Source organism: Lates calcarifer, linkage group LG2 (genome assembly GCF_001640805.2).
Source record: "Lates calcarifer isolate ASB-BC8 linkage group LG2, TLL_Latcal_v3, whole genome shotgun sequence".
In the NCBI taxonomy this organism is placed as follows: domain Eukaryota; kingdom Metazoa; phylum Chordata; class Actinopteri; family Centropomidae; genus Lates; species Lates calcarifer.
This window is the reverse complement of record NC_066834.1, coordinates 16,723,760-16,746,705: the sequence shown is the minus strand read 5'-3', so window position 1 is coordinate 16,746,705 and position 22,946 is coordinate 16,723,760. Positions and strand designations below refer to the sequence as shown.

General features: G+C 39.5%; 1 protein-coding gene and 1 long non-coding RNA gene across 4 annotated transcripts in view; one reads left to right on the top strand and one right to left on the bottom strand.

Annotated features, from left to right (window-relative positions):
- LOC127143343 (uncharacterized) overlaps positions 1-22,946 on the top strand; it is an 88,238-nt gene that overhangs the window by 38,150 nt on the left and 27,142 nt on the right. Inside the window, exon 2 of the long non-coding RNA XR_007814669.1 lies at positions 6,205-6,300. This is a non-coding gene — a long non-coding RNA (uncharacterized LOC127143343). The remainder of the gene's footprint in view (positions 1-6,204; positions 6,301-22,946) is intronic.
- The window catches only part of znf536 (zinc finger protein 536), a 219,115-nt gene continuing 208,553 nt past the window's right edge, over positions 12,385-22,946 (bottom strand). For all 3 annotated transcript variants that reach the window (XM_018692859.2, XM_018692858.2, XM_051076252.1), the window contains one exon: positions 12,385-15,832. In XM_018692859.2, the coding sequence (XP_018548375.1) occupies positions 15,552-15,832 (281 nt within the window). In that variant the 3' untranslated portion in view covers positions 12,385-15,551. The remainder of the gene's footprint in view (positions 15,833-22,946) is intronic.

Sequence of the window (22,946 nt, the reverse complement as noted above, 5' to 3'; positions counted from 1 at the left end):
GTGCAAGCTTCAGTCCCAAAAATATCCAAAGTCTGCAAAGATTTGTGTTTTGTTTGGATTTTTAAATTCTCTGAAATCGACACTGAACTAGTGTTTCTGTTGGAGGCTGAATGTCGGGTCCCTTTCAAATGTTGCTACCCATTCAAGCAGCGTATACCAAATAAAACTGGGAAATATGGGATCAAGGTCTGGGCATCATGTGATTCGAGATGCTGTCCTGAACTACAATAGAAACAAAGTGGAACTTAACAACATTAACATGGTACACTACTGTTTTCCCTCACCCCCAATCCTCATGTACTTTTTTCTATTACCAGGTTTTTACAAAGCATGATATTGAAATACTTTTTCATAGTTTTAATGTGCAGTTCATCCTAGTCATTTCAATATCTCAGTTTTTAGGTGGAATACAGTCAAGAAATTTATACAATGGAATATTTCATGTTACTCCATTAAACATGAAGTATTACTTGTATGTATTCAGGGTTTTATTGATTGATAGGTGTTTTTTTTTTTTTTTATGTGTCCGCTAATAATGCTTTAGTGGTGTGGATGGAGGTGAATCCAAGCTGGAATCAGAAGAAGATATTCAGGCTTTTCCTGAAGGAGCTGGGGAAAGCCCTGGTGATACCTTTCATTGAAAGATGCCAATGCTCTCCTTGAATGGCAGCATGTGCTGGGTTAATGGGACATGTACGAGGGCCAGGACCAAGCTCTACAACCCTCACAGGCAAAAGAGACAAAAGGAAGGGAACACTGTGCACCAAGAGATGTGGAAATGAGCAACACACATATTTGGAAGGCACACACCAAAAACCTTTTGGTTAAGTTTGCATTCTTAGCCTACCTTTTTAATATTGAGATATAATTCCTACTACAGCTAACTCTTTTCTTGTTGTGTGATTATATAATATGTAGTTTGCATCTCTGAATATGACTTTTAGCCATCACAGGAACAGAATTTCCCTGCAGCTATCACCATTTCATCTCGTATAAGTGCTCCACTCATGGTTCTGAAGAGGTTGCTTTTAAGAATTCTGCCATTGTTACATGACCATGCTCATAGCTGAACATGAAAACCTGAGTTCACAGAGCCAGTTGATAACCATCCAGCTATCCAGGATCACCAAACAGAGCCAGACTAACCTGGACTTGCTTCATTTTACAAGCAGGTGCAAGCAACAAACATGGTTTACTCTAATCACTAAAGGTCTCTTTAATTAAACTTAATGCAAAAAAAGATGGCATGTGGTTTATTTCTTCTTTACTAACTGCATTGCTGCTTGGTTGCTGTACTTGGAAGAAGACCTTTCTTGATTAGAGAAAGTTGAGGTTTTTAGTTACTTTACACACACCTGACATTTTTTAAGAGCACACAGTGAGTTTGTATTTTTACCACTCCTTCCCTCACAAAGTTTTTTAACACCTGATGGACTAAACTGTCAAGGTTTTGTGAGGTAGCTGTCCAGGACAAGTGACACATATTGTGACACTCCTAGATCATGGCTAATCCATGACATACGTTATTATGTCCTACTGTAGGTCTTTCCTATTTCCTACAGGTTTCATATTATTTTGAATATTTGTCAGTGTATTTCATCAAAGCAAAAATGCCAAAATAAACAGTTTATGTCATGGACATATCTTCATCCTTATTTCCCATGATGCAAGTCATATGGATGGCAGCTCACAGTATCTAAATTTTGATTAGGTTTTAATCCTACAGACCTTGTCCTAACATTCAGAATATCATTCTCTACACAGAGTCTAATGTTTGTAACGTAAGCAACAACACTTTATACCCCAAGGTATTAGCTGTCTGTTTGTCATGCATAAGTGTAGCCACAGCAGACAACAAATAAATCTCTTCATTCGCATTGCTGTTATTCTGCTTCACATTTGATCTTGCAGGATGTGGTCACAGACAATCAAAATCATAATTACGGATACAGAGCAGCTAGGGGGACATTTTAAAAATGATTCTGAGGTGACCAGCGTTCATCTATTTATTTTTATAGGGGTCTCGGCGCAAGCAACAAACTTGATTTATTTCCCTCTGCTTTTAAGAGTGCAAGACCCAGACATTCAGAAATGAAGTGGAACGCTGCTAAGAATTTCAAATGCACTTTTAATACATCCCCCTCATATTGACATTTAGGTGGGAATCCGTCTTTTTTATTTCTGTCATTCCTAGCACCACAGTCATTGGTATATTTGTGAGTGTGTGTGTGTGTGTGTGTATGTGTGTGTGCATGTGTGTGTGGCAACATTTATTTCCCCTCATCGTCTGTTCAAAGTGAGAGGAGAGGTGTGGGGAGGATGGGAGTGTAATGGTAATCATTTTTTTGTGACTGCGCCCAGGGTCTGAAGTGGCTGTTGCAAAGGACTTTTAGATTGATCTTGCAGCATGCACGTGTGCACGCACACACACACACACACACACACACAAGCCCTGAAGAAGATATGCTATATGGATCGCATTTATCCCCCTCTGCTTGCCCTCCCTCCATGCCGCCATTTGATTAATGATCCAAATATGTGAATAAAAATATCAAAACAACTCGTCAAACCCAGGGGTTCCAGAGACTAAACAGCTTAAGGATGAAACTACAGACTAACGAGTGGAACATTTTTTTTTCTTTTAGGGAACATTACTTTCTTTGTGATTAACTTATTTATTTTCCTCACAAATCTTCCTACACAGATATGTGACAATTACAGCACCAGACATTAAGTAAAATGTTATATTTAGATAATATAAAATGTGAGAAAATAATGATTTTTTTTTTTTTTAAACAGCAAGTGTTTTTTGTCTTGGGTTTTGTTTAATTACATGTGTGCTAGTATGATATTATCTATATAGATGTATTGTATATTATGTTTGGATGAGCATGTGTGTTATCACGGTTTGTCAATACTTGTACACATGTGTACATTAGGCACCCTGGCAAGCATATGGCTACTTAACTCACAGTGGTGTTGTTATCAGCCTCCTCTAACACAGTAGACCACTAATTGACATTTTCATTAACAGCAAATTTATGTTCCTATTTCTGTCTGTGATAATGACCATTTCCCAAGCAGTGCTATTGGCCCTGCTAATGGCCATGGAATAAAGGCGGAAACTTGTTTGATTATGATGGGGGGAGGCCATATATGCTCTGATCCTTTCATCTGTCAGTGAGAAGGAAGTGGAGCAGGGCTGGGTGATGGCTGAAGGTGGCAGATGATTGAGGCATGTGAGAAAATTGAAAAGACTGTGAAAACACTGACATCACATACCACACCCCCAATTAACACACTTGATGAAGAGTTTCCTGCATGAAACAACATTATAAAGTTGTATGTCAAGAAAAGAAGAAAACACTGTAGTTCATAGATTTTATTATACAGTATATTGTGACTTAATATATGGGAACAATAGGGACTGACCACCTGGAGTGGGTGTGTCAGCTTGTGGGCAGCACAATGATACAAACAGAGTTTATTTATATCTCTTGCTGTACATTAGCCCACTGACTTTACATGGTGGGGTCATAAATTCACCATATCTCATCAGTCCATCTCTCACTACAGCCAACTTTACTTTGCCATCATTTAGCCACCATATTTGAAAATGTGTTGTGCATAAATGAGTGTTTCATCGTCTCTTCTTGCCATAGGACTTTGCGTGTATTCTTGAAGAAGACAGATATTTTGGATGCATTTCCTTTCTCACAAACCTTCTCACAAATAAAAACAAATAATAAAAATAATACTCACTGCATGATTTACATCAGTGCTTGCTTACTAGCAGTCCTCTTGTTCATTATCTTTGTGGGTACTTTACCACAGACCGTCAAGCAGAAGATGATTGGCGAGTGTATATTGTATCACTCTCCTGCTCCATAGCACTACTAGTGGTCAAAATCATTTTGCAGGTGTAAAAGTGTAAAAGGGGCTATTGACATAAATCTCTGAAAAATTAGACCTGTCCTGCAAGATAAACAATGGCATCAGTTATTTCAGGGAATACCCAAGAACTACATTTGTTTACATTCCAGTGACAAAGCCCTTTAGTGACTTGTTTGCTGGGAGCAAAAGAGGAAGGAGTGTGATGTTATAGCCCCACAAAGTCAGGAATGCATTAGGCTGGATGGATGACTCTGAATTTTGCATCTTGACCCTTTTATTAGATTCATCAAACCAGCTTACCTACTGTCCAGTTTTGGTGAGTCTGTGCCCACTGTAGCCTCAGATTTTGGCTCTTGGTTGATAGGAGTGGCCCCTAACATGGTCTTTTGCTGTTGTAGCCCATCTACCTTAGGGTTTGACTTGTGCATTCTGAAATGCTTTTCTGCTCACCACAGTCCTCCTCCTCCTCAAATGACAAGGCATTTTCACCAGCAGAAATTCCACTCACTCTATTTTTTTTTTTTTTTTCCACTTTTTGCACCATTGTGAGTAAACTCTAGAGACTGTTGAGCATGAAAATCCCAGGAGATCAGCAGTTTCAGAAATACTCAAACCAAGTCACTGAGGTTGCATTTTTTCCCTCACTCTGATGTTTGGTGTGAACATAAATTGAAGCTCTGAATTTAGAATCACCAGCTAACTTCATGTACATGTCTTTGGACTGCGGGAGGAGGCAGGACTATCCAGAGAGAACCCACAGGGAGAACATGCAAACACCACACAGATAAGCCCAGGTAAAGCAAGGTTTCAAACCCCCAAACATTCTTGACAGTGCTAACCACCCCACAATGTCAACATAACTGAAGGAATTACTGATCTTATAAAGTAATTTGCTTATGTAGTTGAGAGACTGCTCAGTAAGTAAAGCATCAGCAGCTACTATGAGAACTGTACTGTGTCCATGTTTAACAGAATAACTGTGATATTTTAACTTGCAAAGTTTCTACTTGTCAGACAATTATTGCCATATTTAGGCTTTAAAATCTTTGTTAAAGCTGCAGATGATTTATCTGATACTCTTTCACATTACTGTAGTGAATATTGTACAATCTGTATTTAATCTATAAACTTCGTTATAAAGTTTGACTGTGAAACACAGATATGTCAAACGTTGCTTAGAGTTTTTCTTTTTTTACTGCCTGTAGTAACATATCATTTTACTATGTGTGACAAACAATGCCCCGAAGTTTTCATCATCAGCTTCAGTTCATATTATACATGAATGCACATTAAATATTTTACAGACACTGTAAAGTACTTATTGCTATCAGTTAACAATAGCTGCAGCGTGCAGTGTTGTACTGTTTTGTCATAGCATCTGATGATAACATATGCAGCAGCTGTCCATAATAACACAAATCAAGATTCAAGAATTCATTTGCCATTTCCTCAGGTACAAGTCTACAAAGAAGAAATCATTGTGCAAATCTCTCAGTTAAGTAATAAAAAAATATAATAAAAGATAAGATTCGATTAGATTACATTAGGTTCAACTTTATTGTTATTGCACAGAGTACAAATATAGAGACAGTGAAATGCAGTTTAGCATCAAACCAGGAGAGCAAAAAGCACTAAAGTGCAGAGTAATGGGCATATGTATAGAGATATATGAACAGTGAGTGCTGTATATGAATGTGCTAGGGTGAATAAGATAAGAACAGTATTGACAGTATGAAGAGAGTGAGATGAAGATGTTTATACCATGTGAAGCGGTTACAGTTGGCAAATGCAGGTATAATTGCTGAAAGCATTCACACTGTTGTTCTTCATTTTAAGTTTACAGTACAGGTGTAAGAATAAGTAATGCTAGTAGCAGAAATGATATACAGAATGAACAGCTGGTGATGAAGAAGCTGTTGCTCTGGGCATCTATTATAGTTGGATTTAGATACACTGTTTTGGTCAGATCTGTTTGTATTAAAGTAGCCAAATCACTGATCTTGTATGATTTGTGACATGTATTGGTTAAACATTAGATATCTAGCTATGAGTAGATACTTTTGGTTTGACCTGCAAATAAGTTGGTTTAGATATTCTGGAATAACTGTTGGCTTGTGTACAACCTGTTTTATCATCTGACCCTCTTGTAGTGATGTCACCCCCAGATTTCCCAGATATAATTAAAATAATAAACTGACCTCCATTTTGCAGAGTCTGACCATGTCATTACACAGAAACACAAATATGTACAACATGCATTTGAGCCCTGGCAATTAAAACAGCCTGCCTGCTTTGTCCTCACCCTCTCAGGTTACCTCACGTTTCCTTCTCCTGGCTCCCAATCACTGGACAGGAAATGATGGAAGAAGCAGTTCAAAGTGTTGGGCAGGAGCTGCAAGGCATGAGGTAATGACATGGCTTTCTGTCTTTGAATATGAGTGATCTGCTGTCTAATTCTCCCTGATAGAGACACATGACCGTGTTCACAGCTCCAGGCTGCAGTGTAACACTGGAAAGAGAAAACATTTCTGTTTAGAATTATTCATGTTTAAGTTGACAACATGAATATGTGCATGTGTGACTCTTTTTTTATATGTTTGAGTTGGCCAGGAGAAAGAGAGAAAGAAAAGATGAGAGTTGTCTGAGGACATAAGGAAGGATGTGGTTGCAAGAGGAAAATTACCTCCAGATTGAATTGAGAGATAGTTCAAATTTTGGAAGAGGAACCACAGAAAACTTCAAAACAGATACGAGCTGACCTTAGAACCTTTGGTTCTCAGCCACGACTGTGGAATGGCCAGCAGGGCCTTGACTGAGGACCTCAGGTTACAATTGGGTACATATGGTGTCAGAAGAACTCAGATATACCTAGGTGCCAGTCCAGAGCAGCCTTTAAAAGTCATTAATAAAATCTTAGAATCAATTCTAAAATTAACCAGAAGCCAGTGAAGAGAAGCTCAAATGGGGGTAACGTGGTCTCTTTTTTGGCTGCTGCAGTTTTAATTTATGTAAACTATTTTATTTCAAATATGTCGAGAGTTTCAGTAGTCCAAAGGAGAAGAGATGAAGGCATGTATGTCTCTAGGTTTCTTCTGGATAAAACTGAACTCATCTTAGAAAGTCTCTTGAGCTGCAGAAAACAAGACTGGATGACTGAGTTAGCATGCTTATTCAAGCTGAGGTGGTTGTGAAAAGTTACACCAAGAAATTTTGTGATAAAGAGCCCAGATGTTCTGTAATAACCTCAGTCTTATCAATGCTTAACAGCAGGAAATTCGGTGCCATCCAGCATTTGAGGTCAATGATGCAGTAATTTAATATATTGATTTTTTTTCACATATATACATATATACATTTATACATACAATTGGGTGTCATCTGCAGAGGAATGAAAACTCAGATTTGCATAATATTTTATCTATTGAAATGTCATGTGAGAGGAGATCAAGGGTGTGACCCTTGCTGTGAGTAGACCCTTTGACCATCGTGTCTAGATTAAAAGATTCAACAAGATTGAAAAACTTTATGGATGACAGATGTGTTTGTTAAAATTTCCAGCAATCCGAACTCTGTCATTAAAAAGACACAGATGTAAGAAGTTCATAAATGAATATGCACAATGCACAACTTAAAATGACTTTTAAGGTTCGCTCTTATAGTAAAACACAGTATCTCAGAAGATGTCGCCTACGGAGATGAGTGAGCTGTTAAAGTTGTTGTTATACACAACTGCAAGTCCTCTCCCTCTTCCAGATATAAGTTGGGGGGTAAGGATTCTGTCAGGGGGACAACATTCAGCAAAGTTTTAGATATCATACAAAAGTCAAATTTGTTCAGTGATAAAATCCTGGCAAATAAAAGATTTGTAGGAGAGGGAGCTTGTATTGAGCAGACCGAAGTTAACAGAATGGCTAAACGTAGTTGGACTGACGTTGAACTGTGATTGAATTTGGCATGGTACAGCAGTGTTGCTGTTTGGATTTCTGCGATTATTGTGTCTAAATCATTTTGTCCTGTGCTGCGACTTCGGCCAAATAATTAGGAGCATCAGGGGCATGTGGGCACAGGGGGGAGCTAGTGAGTCTACACCCGGGTGAGATGTTGGCAGCGGAGCAGGGAGGAAGTTGGCTTAGTATTGGGACCGGAAGTGATCGGCGTAAAGTTTACCTGGCTGCGTGCGGCAGGGAACAGTCAGATTATTGGAGTATGAATATTGTTCGTTATGTGCACACCGTCCTTCAGATAAAAGGATGAACAATTCCAAAAGACGTTATAATTGGCGATGAAAAACGTGTTGAAAACTCTACATATACAGACTGGAGGTATGAAGGTTAAGGGTCCGGCTAAAACGACCAACACCTCGGCCAAGTGGGGGAATGCGTCCAGAGATAAAGACACGTTTGCCACAGACATTAAAGAGTGAAGGAGTCACCGTTTTAAGAAATCGGACGGTTGAAGACGTCATTAAAACCAACATGGATAATAACATTACAAGCGCGTGAATGTTTGGGATGTGGTACACCTTAGGAGATTGCTGGACGTTAAGAATGTGGTGAGAGAGCAGATGAATGGGGACGATCGGCGATGGAGACCCGCGCTGGACTCATTTAATAGAGGCAGAGGAGGCCGCGAGATCCCAGCCAGAGGACGGAGCTCCTGTGAATCAAGAATGTCATATTGGTTCACTAGCTGGATGTCATAGGTAGCGGGAGTAGGCTACGAAAAGAAAGCCTTCCCCTCTTTCTGCAGTCGGTGACCACAACCCAAGGCTCCCGGGGTGATGGAGTAGAGCTTACCGGGGCTTTACGTTTAGCCCCGGACCGGTGTAGAGGCGGCGGCGTCAGCAGGCCAATGAACTGTAGCATCAAGTGGCTCCCAGCTTCCTGGATTTCATAGAGCGTGGGAATTCTTTGCTCCAACTCGGCGACCTTCTTTCTGAAGTAGAGGCAGCTCTCCCAGCCAGATGGTGAGGTAAGAGGGGACGCGGCTTCTCTGTGGACTCTACTTTTTTTTCTCTCTTTACTTTACATCTGACGATCATGCTGCCAACATTCATCAGGTCTTTTATTTGGCATAGTATAATCTTGCTTGTGTTGAGGTATGTTGTGAGCGATGCTTTACTTCTCGGATGCTATCTAGTGCGACATCTTTCAAACAGTCTGAGCACTCACTGCAACACCAGTTTCCACAAATAATCCTGCCTGCAACTGTTTCAGCTAATATTCAGTAGAGTACTGATGCTCTTGTACTCTTTCCCATTTAGCCTCCAGCCTTTAGCCACAGCCCAGGCCAAAACTGAGAAAGTGGTGGTGTTCGCAGGTTGTTGTATAATCTTGCAGTTAGTCTTAAATGGAACTCATGTGTGCAGTCACTTTTGTTGAACTGAGGGTGTTCTGTCAGCGTAGTCTGTTTTACCTGTTTGTTTTTAATTAGCTCTAAATAATATGATACACATGAACCTCAACTGTCATTGCTATGGAGCCAGATGCGAATCGGAATTGTAGCAAATTGTGATCTTTAGATCACGCTGTCTGTTAGCAAAGCATACAACATAATTTGAAGCTAGCCCCTGTAGAAGTTACATTAACTTATCTCCTTACATTTTTACTCTGCGTTTAAGTTTTGACTTCATGGATGGCGAGGTCCAGCTCAGTCATATTGAATTATCTCAGCAACTGTTCAATGGACATGAAGTTTTAGTGCAGACGTGCATGGAGCCGAGAAAACAAATCCTAGAGACAGTGGTGTTCCCTTGACCTTCTCTGTAGCAGCACCAGAAGGTTTTCACTTGTAAAGTGAAAAATCTTAACATCGGCCATTGGTATAAATTTGGGATAGACATACTTGCTGAGTATTAGCCTACTCCTTATGACCTAGACTACTTTTCCTTTAGCACCACTGTAGGGTTATCATTTTTGGTTTCAGAGAGAAATAACTCAACAGCTATAGATTGCAATGGAATATCTTGACATGCATGTTAAACCTTGTCGTCATTATTGGCTGTTTCACTGCACGCAGGAGTCGCTGGTTATTTCTGTTTGTCTCAGCTCTAGTGGCAAAAACAGATATTGGGAATTAGTCTAATTCTAGAGACAAGGACAAAAAATGTTCCTCTCTTTATTGCTGTCAGGTAGAGGCATCAGCCAGCCCTACACATTCATCTCACTTTATAAGAATGAGCTGGTTTCATGCTATTTACCTTATTCATGTAGCCACAATTATCCATAAATTAATAAAAGCTGACTGGTTATTACTAGGAGAGAGAGGGAGACAGAGGGGGAGAGACAGATGCAGAGAGAGGGAATATGTAGGGCTGTACAGTGAACAATCTCCGGATAATTAACAGGAAAATAAACAAAACATAAATTTGGATATTGCATTTATTTGGACTACCACTCAAATATGCGTGAACCACGATATTTTAATTAAAAGATAAATCTATGTGACATGCTGCTTCCCAGTTAATTATTCAGTGCTGTACAATAAAAACAATACCCATTAAATATGCCACACACTCTATTTCTCTATTAACAGTAAAAAGTGCCCATCCTGGGGACAACATTTCAAATCCAGCTGCTGGTTTGGCCTTTCCCCCTATTTTTGTCCTTTTATGATGGAATTCTTTTCTCCAGTTTTCCTCTCTTTGCTTTTATATTGCCCCTCAGACTTTAAACTTGCAAGACATTTGATTTTAGACATTTAGATTTTACATTTAAAATCTTTTGGTTACTACTCTGACAGCCATCTCTGTGTTGTATTGGTTTTTGTAAAGCAAACATTTAGATGCATTGTTGCTGTTGTAAAAGATGACCAAACTGGTGGGAAAAAACAGTCAGTATCATGTTTTCAAGAGTAGATTTTACATGTTATTTGAATACAGAGAACATGGTGGGTCAATTCATCATCTGATATGAAGTTATTAAGACCTTCTCTGCTCTTTGTGCTGTTTACACACACAACTCAGACCTACATATGAACACACGGGCTGTTCTGATTGGTGGATTACCCTTCAGGGCTCCAGACTGTGACCATTTATGGAGACAATGCGACTAAATTTTACAACTTGGAGCACCTGTGTGACTTGCAAATATGACCCCTGTTCTCAGGTCAGGTCCAGTGTTTCCTGAATATTGCTTTATTTGTGCTGGCCCACCTCAGTATTTTTCTATTTCTGTTTTCTATTTTATCATTTGCACTGCTATTCTGTCCTCTCAGTCTGCATTCTCAGTGTGTCTTTATATAGTCTAACTGATGCTACAAATCTTAAAATTTGTAAACTTTACTGCCTGAAACAGAGGACATGAGGAGGGACTGATACAGACTGATATCTATGTTCTTCAGTTTTTATAAACCTCACTCAGTATTTTGATGTCAGAAATATTATTTTATTTTACTGACATTTCAGATGTCTTTCCAGTGAGATATTCTGTCAGATATACTGTTGTGCACATTACTGTTGACCCTAAATGTGTTTGGTGTGTGCTGCGGGTTAAAGTAGTGTTTTGGGTGAAAAACTGGCTCAAAACAGGTCTCAGGTCCAAATTTGTCTTTGTAGAAGTTGTTTAGGAATGTGTTTCAGGCCATTTGGAGTAGATTGGGACAGATTTGTAGTGACGTTTTTGGGGTTTTGTCAGGTCCAAATTTGTCTCTGTAGAACCCAGCTAACCAACAATATTAACTCTCACTGACACGTTATTAAAAGTTGAAATGCTTAAAACCAACCACAACAGTTCTTTGAGGTACTTTGAGAGCTTGCGTGCTTCTTGCTCCTATGTTTTTGTCTCCACACTAATTGGATGGCTTTAGGGAGAGCAATGTAGGTCTCTTAGCTACTTGTTCCAACACCTAGGTGTGGACTTTAACTAACTATTGGATTAATTGCCATGAAATGTTTATATAGCATTCATGGTCCCCAGAGCATGAAACCTCCTGGCTGTAGTCAGCAGGTGAAATGTCTCAACAAATTTTGAATGGAATGAACTTTGGTCTTCCAAAGTTACACTTGCAAAGCTAATGGCATTCTCACCAGCCTCACTTGTATTTTGTGTTTTGTGTTACTTACCAAATGTCAGCATGCTAACACACTAAACTCAGCATCATTGTGCCTCAGTATAGCCTGAGAGAACTGGCAAAGACTTATTTTTGTCTTCTCAACGCCACTTTTCCCTTCTGCTTTTTAGATTCCTGGGGTGGCTTATTCGCCTCCCTGTTGGAAAACCTTAAGACACTTAAAGTCTTAAAGTTTTGCTGTGCTTGGATCAGTTGTAAGTGTAGTGAATGATTGATTAAGACCCAGCAACTAGAAGCAAACATAATTCTGAAATCTTATTTTTTACTTTTTTATGGACATTATTACAATATTACATCTATTTAAAATTAAATAAAACATGTGGGCGTCAACAGTCATTTCACAGTCAGAATGGCTCGTCCTCTTCAGTAGTAGTGTGATTGATCTGAATGGTGTGAAGGAGTCAAGATGAAGAGACAGTGTTTCCCAGAGGTAGAGGTTTTATTGCAGGAAAAAACAGCGGATAAATCTTACAGCTTCAAAGTACATCAGAATGTATAGAACGCAGAAAGAGTAAACAGTCAAATGTTTGATAAGATTGTGTCTTCTGTCAAACAGATATGTGGTAATAAATAATGACCAAGGATTTTTTCTTGTAAATACAAAGTTACCTATTGTTAATACAAGCTTGTAGTTTGCAACAAAATACCTCTCCTCCCTTTTCCTTCCATAGGCTATAGAAATCTTCTTCATTTAGGAATGTGGACAGTATTTGGACAAGGATTGCATACTACAGAATCCATTCTAGGCTGAAATAAATGGGCATGGTTACTTTTTCCTTTTTTTTTTCTAGCACCAGTGATTATATTGAGCAAACTGAATGTGCTACTTCAATAGGAAGCTTGACGAGGATCAAACAGCATGAGGACAATAGAATGGATTATTTTGGGATTACGGCAGGGGGGGAATAGCATATCATCCTCAGGACAAAGAGTACAAGTCACAGAGGAATGACGACAAATGGTCTTCTCAAAAAATTATTGCCTCATCTGAACAAGATGATGAAAATGTACTGATTTGCATGCTATAGTAAGCTGAAAAAAAACCTGGTGCCAAACAAAATGGAATGTCTACTTTTTTTTGGAAAACTTTTGTTAACTATTGAGTTTTTGCTATTATATGTAAATGTTCAACACACACACACATATATACACACATCCAGAAAAGCAAGCTACAGCCACCAAAAACACAGTAGTGCACTGAAATCTATAGCTTATACTACATTAAGTTATCAGGATCTCATATGGTGGAGTTGAGTGGGAAAAGACCCCTTCACACTTAGTTACTGTATAAGGCAGTGAGAACGACTGTTCTGTTGGCAACAAAACAAAACAAAAGTGAAATAATAATAATAATAATAGAATGGAAAAGATTAGGTTAAAAAAATATCGCAAATACTGTAGTTTTTTTTGTCTGGCCAAAAAGTTTAAATGGTAATAAAACCATACTTACAGCAGTCCAGGTGAATGTTGAACTTAGACTTTTGCACATACTCTTTTATCTTTCTTTCGTTCTTTCTGTGTCTTTTTATCTCTACACTTCCACTCTCCTGCTTTTTCTTTGCTTTCCCCTCCATGCATACAGGAGGATTTCATACCCTGTTGTTGTTGCTGGTGGTGGGGGTATGTGGGTGTGTGTATGAACGACTGTACGTGTGAATGTGCATTGTGTTGGATTGTAAACTCCTTTAGGCAGAGCTGTGGCACTATGGCCCTGGGGTTTTAAGAGTTTAGCCCTCCCCACCACTGTTTGTGCGGTAAGATATTGACTTTCTTAAAGTCCGGATCATTTCTCTTTATCAGAAAAAACATTAACAACCCCCAGCTCCCAACCCCCTACCACCAACACCAACACAACACAACACAAAGCCCTATACTTTCTTATTCTCCTTGCCCAGTAGTAACCAACAGCTGCAACAAAGTACAGTCAAAGTTAATGTTTTTCTGCCTTTAAAACAATCTAGCTTTCGTTTTACAAGAAGATAACATTCTGGTTTTTAATGTTTTAATGTGACTTTTCCCCCTCTGGAATAAAACCCATATGAATAAAAAATAACACTGCTATACACAGAAAAAGAATACCTCCTTTGAAATTAAACAAACAACTCTTTTATACTTTTTTTTCTCTTTTTTTGGATTATAGAATAGGTAGTATAATTACAGACATAAAGAAGGATAATGTCAATGATTATCTAATTTTTCATGATGTCCATCCCTGTGTGGCAACTTTACAAGAGCTTATCAGGGCAGGTGATTAATCCTGTTTTTTTTCTGACTCAAAGCCAGAATGTCTCTTCATGTGAGGAGGATGTTTAGGATGGATGCCACACACCTTTCTATATGTACAGAACACAGTTGGCTATATCTGATGTTTCCTTCTAAAGTCCCCCACAACATGGTCCATGTCCATGTCAAAATACAAAACTCTCATCTGTCATCATAAAGTAACCCAAGTCAAGTGACTTCAGCTAAAACTTCCTGTCCCTCTCTTTTGTGGAGGCTGTGAGGTGATGTCCAGATGTTGAGTTCTCAAAACCAGAGCAGAACAAGCCTTAACGATGGCTATGAATTCTTGAAATACGCCACTGATTGATTTGGGTTGTATTTTCCACGCCGTTCTACCAGACTGGGAATGAGAGTGAATGGAAGGATGGAGAAGAGAAGGAGGTGATTTGAGGGGCTCCGGCCAGCTGTTGGGACTCAAAGTTGACCCCCCTGGCGTACCGGCCAGAGTTGGGTTACCACTGTAAGAGTCTGAGTGTGTGTGTGTGTGTGTTGTTGAATTGATTTCCTCTGCGATGACAGCCCCAGTCAGGCTGGCACCGATGCCCCCCTTTTCCCCTCTGTCATCAACACACACACACACACACACACACACACACACACACGTCACCATTGCCGCCACTGAGCCTGCAACACATTCACACACATACAGTGCTCATCACTTGTACTGGGAACATGGCAGCCACTGGTGTTATGTTCTAGGGTAGCAGTGGTGGTGGTGTGCATTTAGGATGCCTCCTCTTCCCCCTCTGCCTCCTCCATCTATACAGTAACTCCTCTGGATCATTTTTCTGATAAAAGCTTTATTTTTGGAGAAAAATCTCTGTAATGATTTTAGATTATTTCATCTGGCTTCCCTCTTGTTTTATCACCTCCTTCCTACCTCTTCCTCTTTGTCTGAAAAAACTATGATTTCATCAACTGTGTCTTTTCTTTCTACTCCTGCACATGATTCACTGTGCTCAGTAAAAAAAAAAAAAAGCTGAATCACATAATCACAAATACATAGATTATAATGCTTTCTTAGTAAATGTTCACAGACGTCTAATAACCCACATAGAGTATGTATAGTTTGTGTTAATAATGTAGGAAGTGTGGTTCATCTCAATGCTGTTCACCAGTGCTTTTGTTGATCTCACTGTATTGTCTTTGTTTGGTCGAGGATTTCAGCACAGTTTGGTTGGAAATTAGTTTTACGGTGACCAACATTCATGTGCATCAGTGTTTGTCTATGACACAAATCTATGGCATTTCAGATAATGCATAGTCCAACACAGACCCAAACCTCCCTCTTGGATGTCATGGTTTCACTCCTGGTGACAAGGTGAGGCCTCCCTGGCAAATGGCACAAAGTTACTCCCATGGCTTACATCTACTTCTGTCACTGGTTGATTAGATGCAAAGCCACCGACGGCATAGGTGGGGCTCTTATCTGGGCTGTCGGACTCGGGACGGGAGCGTTTGAAGCGTCGGTCAGGGTACTGGGTGTTGTCGAAGGGCATGCGGTGCACGCACAGCACGTGGGTCTTCAGGTTGCCCTTTTGGGAGGCACTGTAGGGGCAGTAACTGCACTTGAATGGTCTCTGGCCTGGAGACAGAAATAGAGAAAAAAAATATTATAACAATTCAAGCTAAACCAGTTCATGGCAGTGTCACTATAACATAATTTGCTTGCAATTTACTCAAGAGGGATGTATAAGTGTCTCCCTGAGCACAAAAAGTCTCAACATACAGCAAAGGCAGATGAACATTCAATAAACATCCTCCTACACTGGGGTCACTCTGTAAATAGTTTGGGTGGCTAATATGTTTGTGGGTTACAGAAGAACATCTGAGGAGCACTGATCCAAACAGATGACTTCAGGCAATAGCACGTATAGTAATTACCAGGGTGCAACAGCTGCTTCGAGTGATGGTCATTGGTATCTAACCAATACTGACACTTATGTTACTGTTAGGATCAGTTGCAGTTTCACAACAGTTAGAGGGCGTATTAATACAGATGAGTTGTTCATCAGCAGACTGTATTAAATGTACACTGGTTTTTTCTTGTTTGCTGTTCACTATCTGGCCCCAAAACATTTCTTGTGTATCCTTAAAGCCCAACAAATGTATTTAAGTCATTTCCAAACAAAGTTGTAAAGTTTTTGAAAAATTGAAACATGCATAGTTTACATTCATGATTGATAACTTGCAGCCTTCTCTGCATTTTAATGACACATTGCTACTTTTCAGTGGGTCTTTACCACCACCTTTCAATCAGTGGCATAGTCCACAAGATGCAAACAAAACAGGACTTGATCATCAAAACATTGCTCCTTAGCATTATGAGTGTTTTGGGAAGACCACTCTGTGTTTTTCTAAAGCAGCATAGATCATCATGTGACAATAAAACTCCTCACTTGCAGCCTGTGTAATTACATTCTTCCAAGAATGGTAGCTGTTGCAAGCACCTCACTGATGTGGACGCTTTATATGTTTGCTTTTAAAGGAAAAAATAAAATACAAAAGATAGAGTGGAAATGAATGACATTCATTGTAGGATCTTCAGATATTTTTATGTAGCTGTGGTCCGCGAGGAACATCATTTATCAACAATAGGAAACAAAAAATTAAAAAAAAAACAAAAAAAAAAAACAAAAAAACAGCAGCATCCATCCAAAACAGTTGAAGCAATACTCTATTTAGTAAATCAAAAACAGCACATTCAAGAGCACATTCCCAGTACATAACACATTACATTACATTATAAGTAATAAATTTGTAATGTAAAGGTTGAAATAATTGTTGCCATGATGACTTTCAAGACCGATAAAATCCTTTCTCATAGTTCTATCAATCACTTGCTGTATTTCAGCATGCCCTGTGTTTGCTGGCACACTGCTCACCTGAACGCTATGCTGTCACTGGCTACTACTGCAGCTGTCTGTGCTGCTGTTGCTCATAAAGCATTTCAAAAGCCCCACATCGATCCAAGCATCCACCTGTAGGTTCTAACTCTGTGCTGCCATAGGGGGACATTATCACGTACTCCTCAGTCCCAGGTGTGGTGATCTTGACATTTCCTTGTGAGGAGTGACAAGGTCAGACTCTATAAATAAATAAATACCAGTGCCGTATCTATTCTGTGCTCATATAATAGTCAAGTCCACGAGTTGTCTGACTGAAAATCAGACACATAACCATTCACACTTACACCTACAGGCAATTTAGTCTTTGATTTATCAAATCTGAATTTAGATTGTGGAGGAGGAAACCCACGCAGACAATGGGAGAACATGCGAATTCCACATGAAGAGGCACCAGCAGGCTGAGAAATTCAAACCTAATTGTAACCCTAACTTGAACCTCCACTGCTCTGGCCATAAGTCAACTTCTCAGGCCTTCAGGCTTCCACTGGCCCTTATAAACGTGTGTTAATATGAAGGATTAAACTGAGAAACAGAGACTGGGAGAAGAGGGTAAATGTGAGGACAAAGAGGAGAGGAAAAGTGATTTTCTCATCTGCACCACCCCCAGAAGCACTGCTCGAGCTCCTTATTGATACAAATACATCCTCAAAACATTACCCAACATTTAATAACTCGACTCACTTTGTTCAGACAGCTCCCACAAATTCATTGGAGCTAAACTTTTGCAGCTCCCTGAGTCGATATGCATCTTATGAAGAGCGTGCATACATCTAGTCCCCTGAACACAATAGCGGAGCAGAACGAGCTGAGGTATTTTTCTCTATTTCCCCACCTTGCCACAGCTCTAGCACAAAATGTTCTCCCTAGATTGAATCTGATCATCACTGCAGCAAACACAATGGCCCTTAATAGCACCAGCCGTTTGTTTGAGGGATGCCGATTACACCACCATCATAACCCACTTCACTTAGTTCACTCAATCACAGACAGACAGAGAGGGCAAAGTGGAGAGGGAGGGAGGAAGGAAGTGGAAGGGCAGAATGAAGGGAGGGTGTTTGAGCCCCGTCTAGTACTTCAGGTTATTAATAACAGTACATTTGCAGTTACTGTCTCTTTTTTTTTCTTTATCTCTTATTCAATTTGAGATGCTCTAAATCAAATTAACATAGGGGGTTTAAAAGAGACACGGGGATAGGTGCAGGGAATATAAATAGGTAAAAGGTCAGGAATTAAAGAGGAAACATTCTATTTGAAGCACTCACTGGCATACACATGGGGTTAGTAGGAGTGAGTGCACAATCTACTTATGCTGTATAAGGACGGACACACACACATACACACACACAGGCGCTATGCGAGGATGCAACGAGGCAATGCAGGATGCATGGAGGCAGCTACTTTGTGTTTGGCAATCTGACACAGGCTTTGGAGCCTCTCTGGCTTTCTGATATTACATTGTTTGCTTTGGAGCCAGACAAAGGAGATTGCTACAAGTTTGGAGGCTTTGGATGTTCCAGTTGTCTGAATTTCCAGATAAGCTAGTCTGCGGCACACAATGAAAGGTCCCTTTTATTCGTGTGAAGTTTAATTTCACACTCTCTTACATTACGTTAAGTCCGAGAGGCAGAATATCTCATCCTATTTTACACTTAGGGAGAGTGAGTTATGCCCCTAAACAATTTCAACTTTTTTGTTTGTTTGTTTGTTTTTCCTCTCCCTGCTTACTTATTTTTTGTATCCATGGACTAAATAAATACAAATCAAGCAGTTTTACCTCTGGGGAGATGTGTTGGTTAAAAGAGAGCGGCTGAGGATTTGAATTGAATATATGGCTTGAAAAAAGTTTGGATAAGATGTTTAAACTTGAGTTAGTGTTGAGATTGAAATTGACTTCTGCAGAGCAACTTAGAGACACACAGACTATGCTTTGCTATAGATTAAAAATTACAGAGAGCCTCTCTGTCTCTCTTTCTTTCTCTTTACACACACACTGTATACAGTATATATAGGCAATCCACATGTCCAGCTACTCTGGAGGTCCAAAATTGTCATCATTACTCCATGTCCTCTGATCTGTGCCAGTAACCAAAGCAGCTTACATGTTGAGTGTGGCCCAGCAGCACCATATTAACCACTGTTCTGTCAAAATAACAGTTTTCTCCCACTCACTTGTTTCTCTCTGTCACTTGGTCACATCACTCAAAAGCGGTGTAAAGCTGTAATGTTTTATTGAGTAATTATTTTCCTGTAAAGAGGACTATAATGATTTGTTGTTTCACCTCTAGTTTGGCAAACAAGATCTGATTTGTTATTCTGTATCTCACAATAGTGATCCAACTTGTAGCTACTGGCTAAACCCCAGTCTTTGGTGCCAAAGTCCTGTGCATTGTACACCCACCATCCACCATCTCCCTCTGTGTGACTAGCAATTGGTATAAAATCTTAGTCCTCTAGTCACTTGAGAAAACTTTGCCACTGAATGCTAGGATTGGAAATTCCAGGAATTTTCAAGTTGGAAACTTTCCATGGGAATTAACAGGAATATATGGGAATTAATGGGTATTAACCGGAATAAACCAGAAATTTAGTCTTACTAACTTAAATGTAGCTGAAAAAATGTCTTGAAACAAGTCATAGGTTATATTTAAAAGAAATTTAGTTGAATTTCTCCTCGACACTGAATTCCTCCAACATACAAAAAAACAAAAACAGTAGCTAGCTAGCCAGTAAATCAGAGATTCTATTTGTTAGGCAGTTAACGCCATTTTTATTGACAATTTAAGAAGCTAGCTTTCATGGCTTCTAGTTCAACTGTGATGCTGTTCTGCCTTTTGCCAGTTTTCTCCTCATACAAGACTGTAGGTTATAGTTTGCAGCAGCTGACTGAGGAGTGTTCATCTATTCATCTAATATGTTTCTACTCATTTATCCAGCATCAGTCATAAAATTTTTTGCAAATTTCCAACTTGAAATATTTCCAGAATCCCCCAGGTTAACTTGCCATGGAAAGTTTCCATAAATTTACTGGAAATTTTCCACCCCTTTGCAAACCTGCTGAATGCAACCTGGGAGACATTTGCCCCAAAAAAATTTCCCAGACCCATTGCAAACTCTTCTCATTTCCCCCACATCCCCAGTTTATGATTATTTTGCCCCACTTACTTGTTTTTCACCAGTGGCACTGTACAATCTGTGTATTGCATTTTTACTTTGGTTTACTTAAGTTGTTTGTCCTTTTTGTTATTACATTTCCAGACAGTGGTTGGGTTGCCATGCTAAAAGCATTTAAGAGTTAAAGAAGGAAGGGAAGGAGATACATAGATAGAGGAATGAAGACAGGGAGAAAAAGAGAAAGAGACAAACAGGAAGAGAGAGGAGAAACCATGGTCTTGTTTTCATTAGTGTGGTATTATCTAAGCCTGTTAATTAACCCCCTAAGGCCCTCTGCATGGAGATCAGAGAAAAAGGGGGTGAGGAAGTGGGGAGGAGGGCAAGAGCAGAGGATTCAGTTGTGTGTGTGTGTGTGTTGTTGTGTATATCCGTGTGTGTATCGATGTGTGTGTTTGCATGTGTGGACGGAAGATGTGTCACACCGCTGCCACAAACATACCCATGATTCACCTGTCACACATGCACTTCCCCACCCCACTCCTCACTCACTCCCCCTAGCCCTCTGTAATTATCTTATCACTACCCATGCACACATTCACAAAGACACACACACACACACACTGCTGGAGGTAAAGTAAGGTTGGACCTCTCGATCTCTCATCTACATTCCCTCTAGGTCTTCCTCCTTTTCTTCCTCTTGTGCTGTCTTGTTCTTTTTTACCATGTCTTTGTTCATCTGAATAGAATGCCTACATCAAAAGTCTGAAAAACTATTTCAGGAGCATGTAGTTTTCAAAATAAAATAATGATTTTTTGGTGTTATTGTTAGCATACTGTTGCATTGAAATAGATTGTTAGCAGTTCAGGCTTGAAAAAAATATTTTTCTTCAGCTTGAATCATATTTTCTTTTCCTCGTTTTTTGGCTTGAAGTGACAGGAAGGACAGGAGAGAAGAGGTTATTGCGTCAAAGTTGTAACGTACCCAAACAGCTCTTATATTGAATGGTTTGTGGCCATATGTGAAAAATACACCATGGATCTTGGAAAAGTGTTGTCTCGCCTGCGTCTTGAGAAGAGCTATCTTAGGACTGCAACAGATGGCAGTGCTGGCATCAAATGGCATTTAAGGACGGCTGCTTTTGGTTGCATGCCAACACGCCGCTCCTGATCTTTATGTGCCTCTGTATGCATGAATGTGTGTGGCATTGTGCGTCTGTGTGCATAGGTTTACACATGTGCACATTTACTCATAATTTTATGTGTTTCTATGTGCACATCACTGCCTCTGCAGCACGTGTTTGGTAAATGCACAAGCTGTGTGTTTGTGAAAGTGTGTGTTAGTGGATGTAAAACATATAAAAGGGAAGAAAAGGAGGGAAAACTGGGGAGTCAGTTCATCAGCACAGGTAGAGGATGTATGTGTGTTTTGGTGCAGGAGGGTGACTTTGTTGTGTTTTGAATTCATGCACATACCAACATTTGACAGGTTCTGCATACAGAAAGACACACAAATACATTAATGTATCCATACCGTCTATTAGTATCTACAGTAAGATACAGATATAGTGTAAACCAAGTGTAGAGCAGAAATGTATAAATGAAAAAGAAGTTCAGTACTATTCATGGAAGCTATTAATGTGGCAAAGATACAGACGTATGGAGTGATTGTCGACAGAAACACCGAAACACACAAAAGGTGTTAGCTGCTTCATTTTCAGTGTTACATTGTTCATTGTTTCTTAATATATATCACTCACTCACTTACTCACTTACCTACCTATTGCTTTTCTCATTAACACATATATATATATATATAATATATAATATAAAGAAAACCAACCCCTCCAAAAATAAATACATTTACATTACTTCAAACAGCCTGAAGGGAATTTATCCTTCTCTAGACTTCCTGTGATGAATTAAGAGCATTTCCCTCAATGAGCTGGTGTGTTGATGGAAAATTGGCCTGAAGTTTGGGGAATAACAATTTGGTCTGTTTCTAAGCTTAACTAAAGAAAACCAACACACAAATAACGCCAGGGGAGGCACTTAAGGAGAGGAGAGGAACTGTGGGGGGAAGGAGCTCTTTCAGCATCAAAGCCAGCTAAAACGTCCCCACCAGGGAACAGGTCCCATGTTAAATACTGAACTAGATTATTAATTGCTGTACCAGTAGGACCTGTTAATAAGAACCCAAAATAACAGCTCCTTACTTTCTGTCTTTATCTCTTGTTCTATTTTCACTTTTCTATGCCTCTTTTCTCTTTTTCTTCTGTTCTTTTTTATGCTTCTGCTCAAAGTTTGTTTCACATACATTCATTCGCTCATCTGTTCCCTTACTCAGTCAGTGCCTCCCTGACATCGTAACTCACATTCACTCATTAGTTCTCATTCACTCACTCAGGCTGTCTTTACTCATACCTTCTATTACCCACTCACTCACTCACTTACTCACTTACCTACCTATTGCTTTTCTCATTAACACATTTAGTGACTGACTCACTCACAGTTTCTTTCCGACTTATCTCTCACTCACTGAAACATATGCTATATTACATCTCTCACTTAGTCACTTCATCATTGAGGTTTACTTTCATACAATACTTAACTGTCCATACCCTTTTACAGTTATATTATTCTGCACTCACTCAGTTTTTTTTCTTAATTCACTTGCTCATT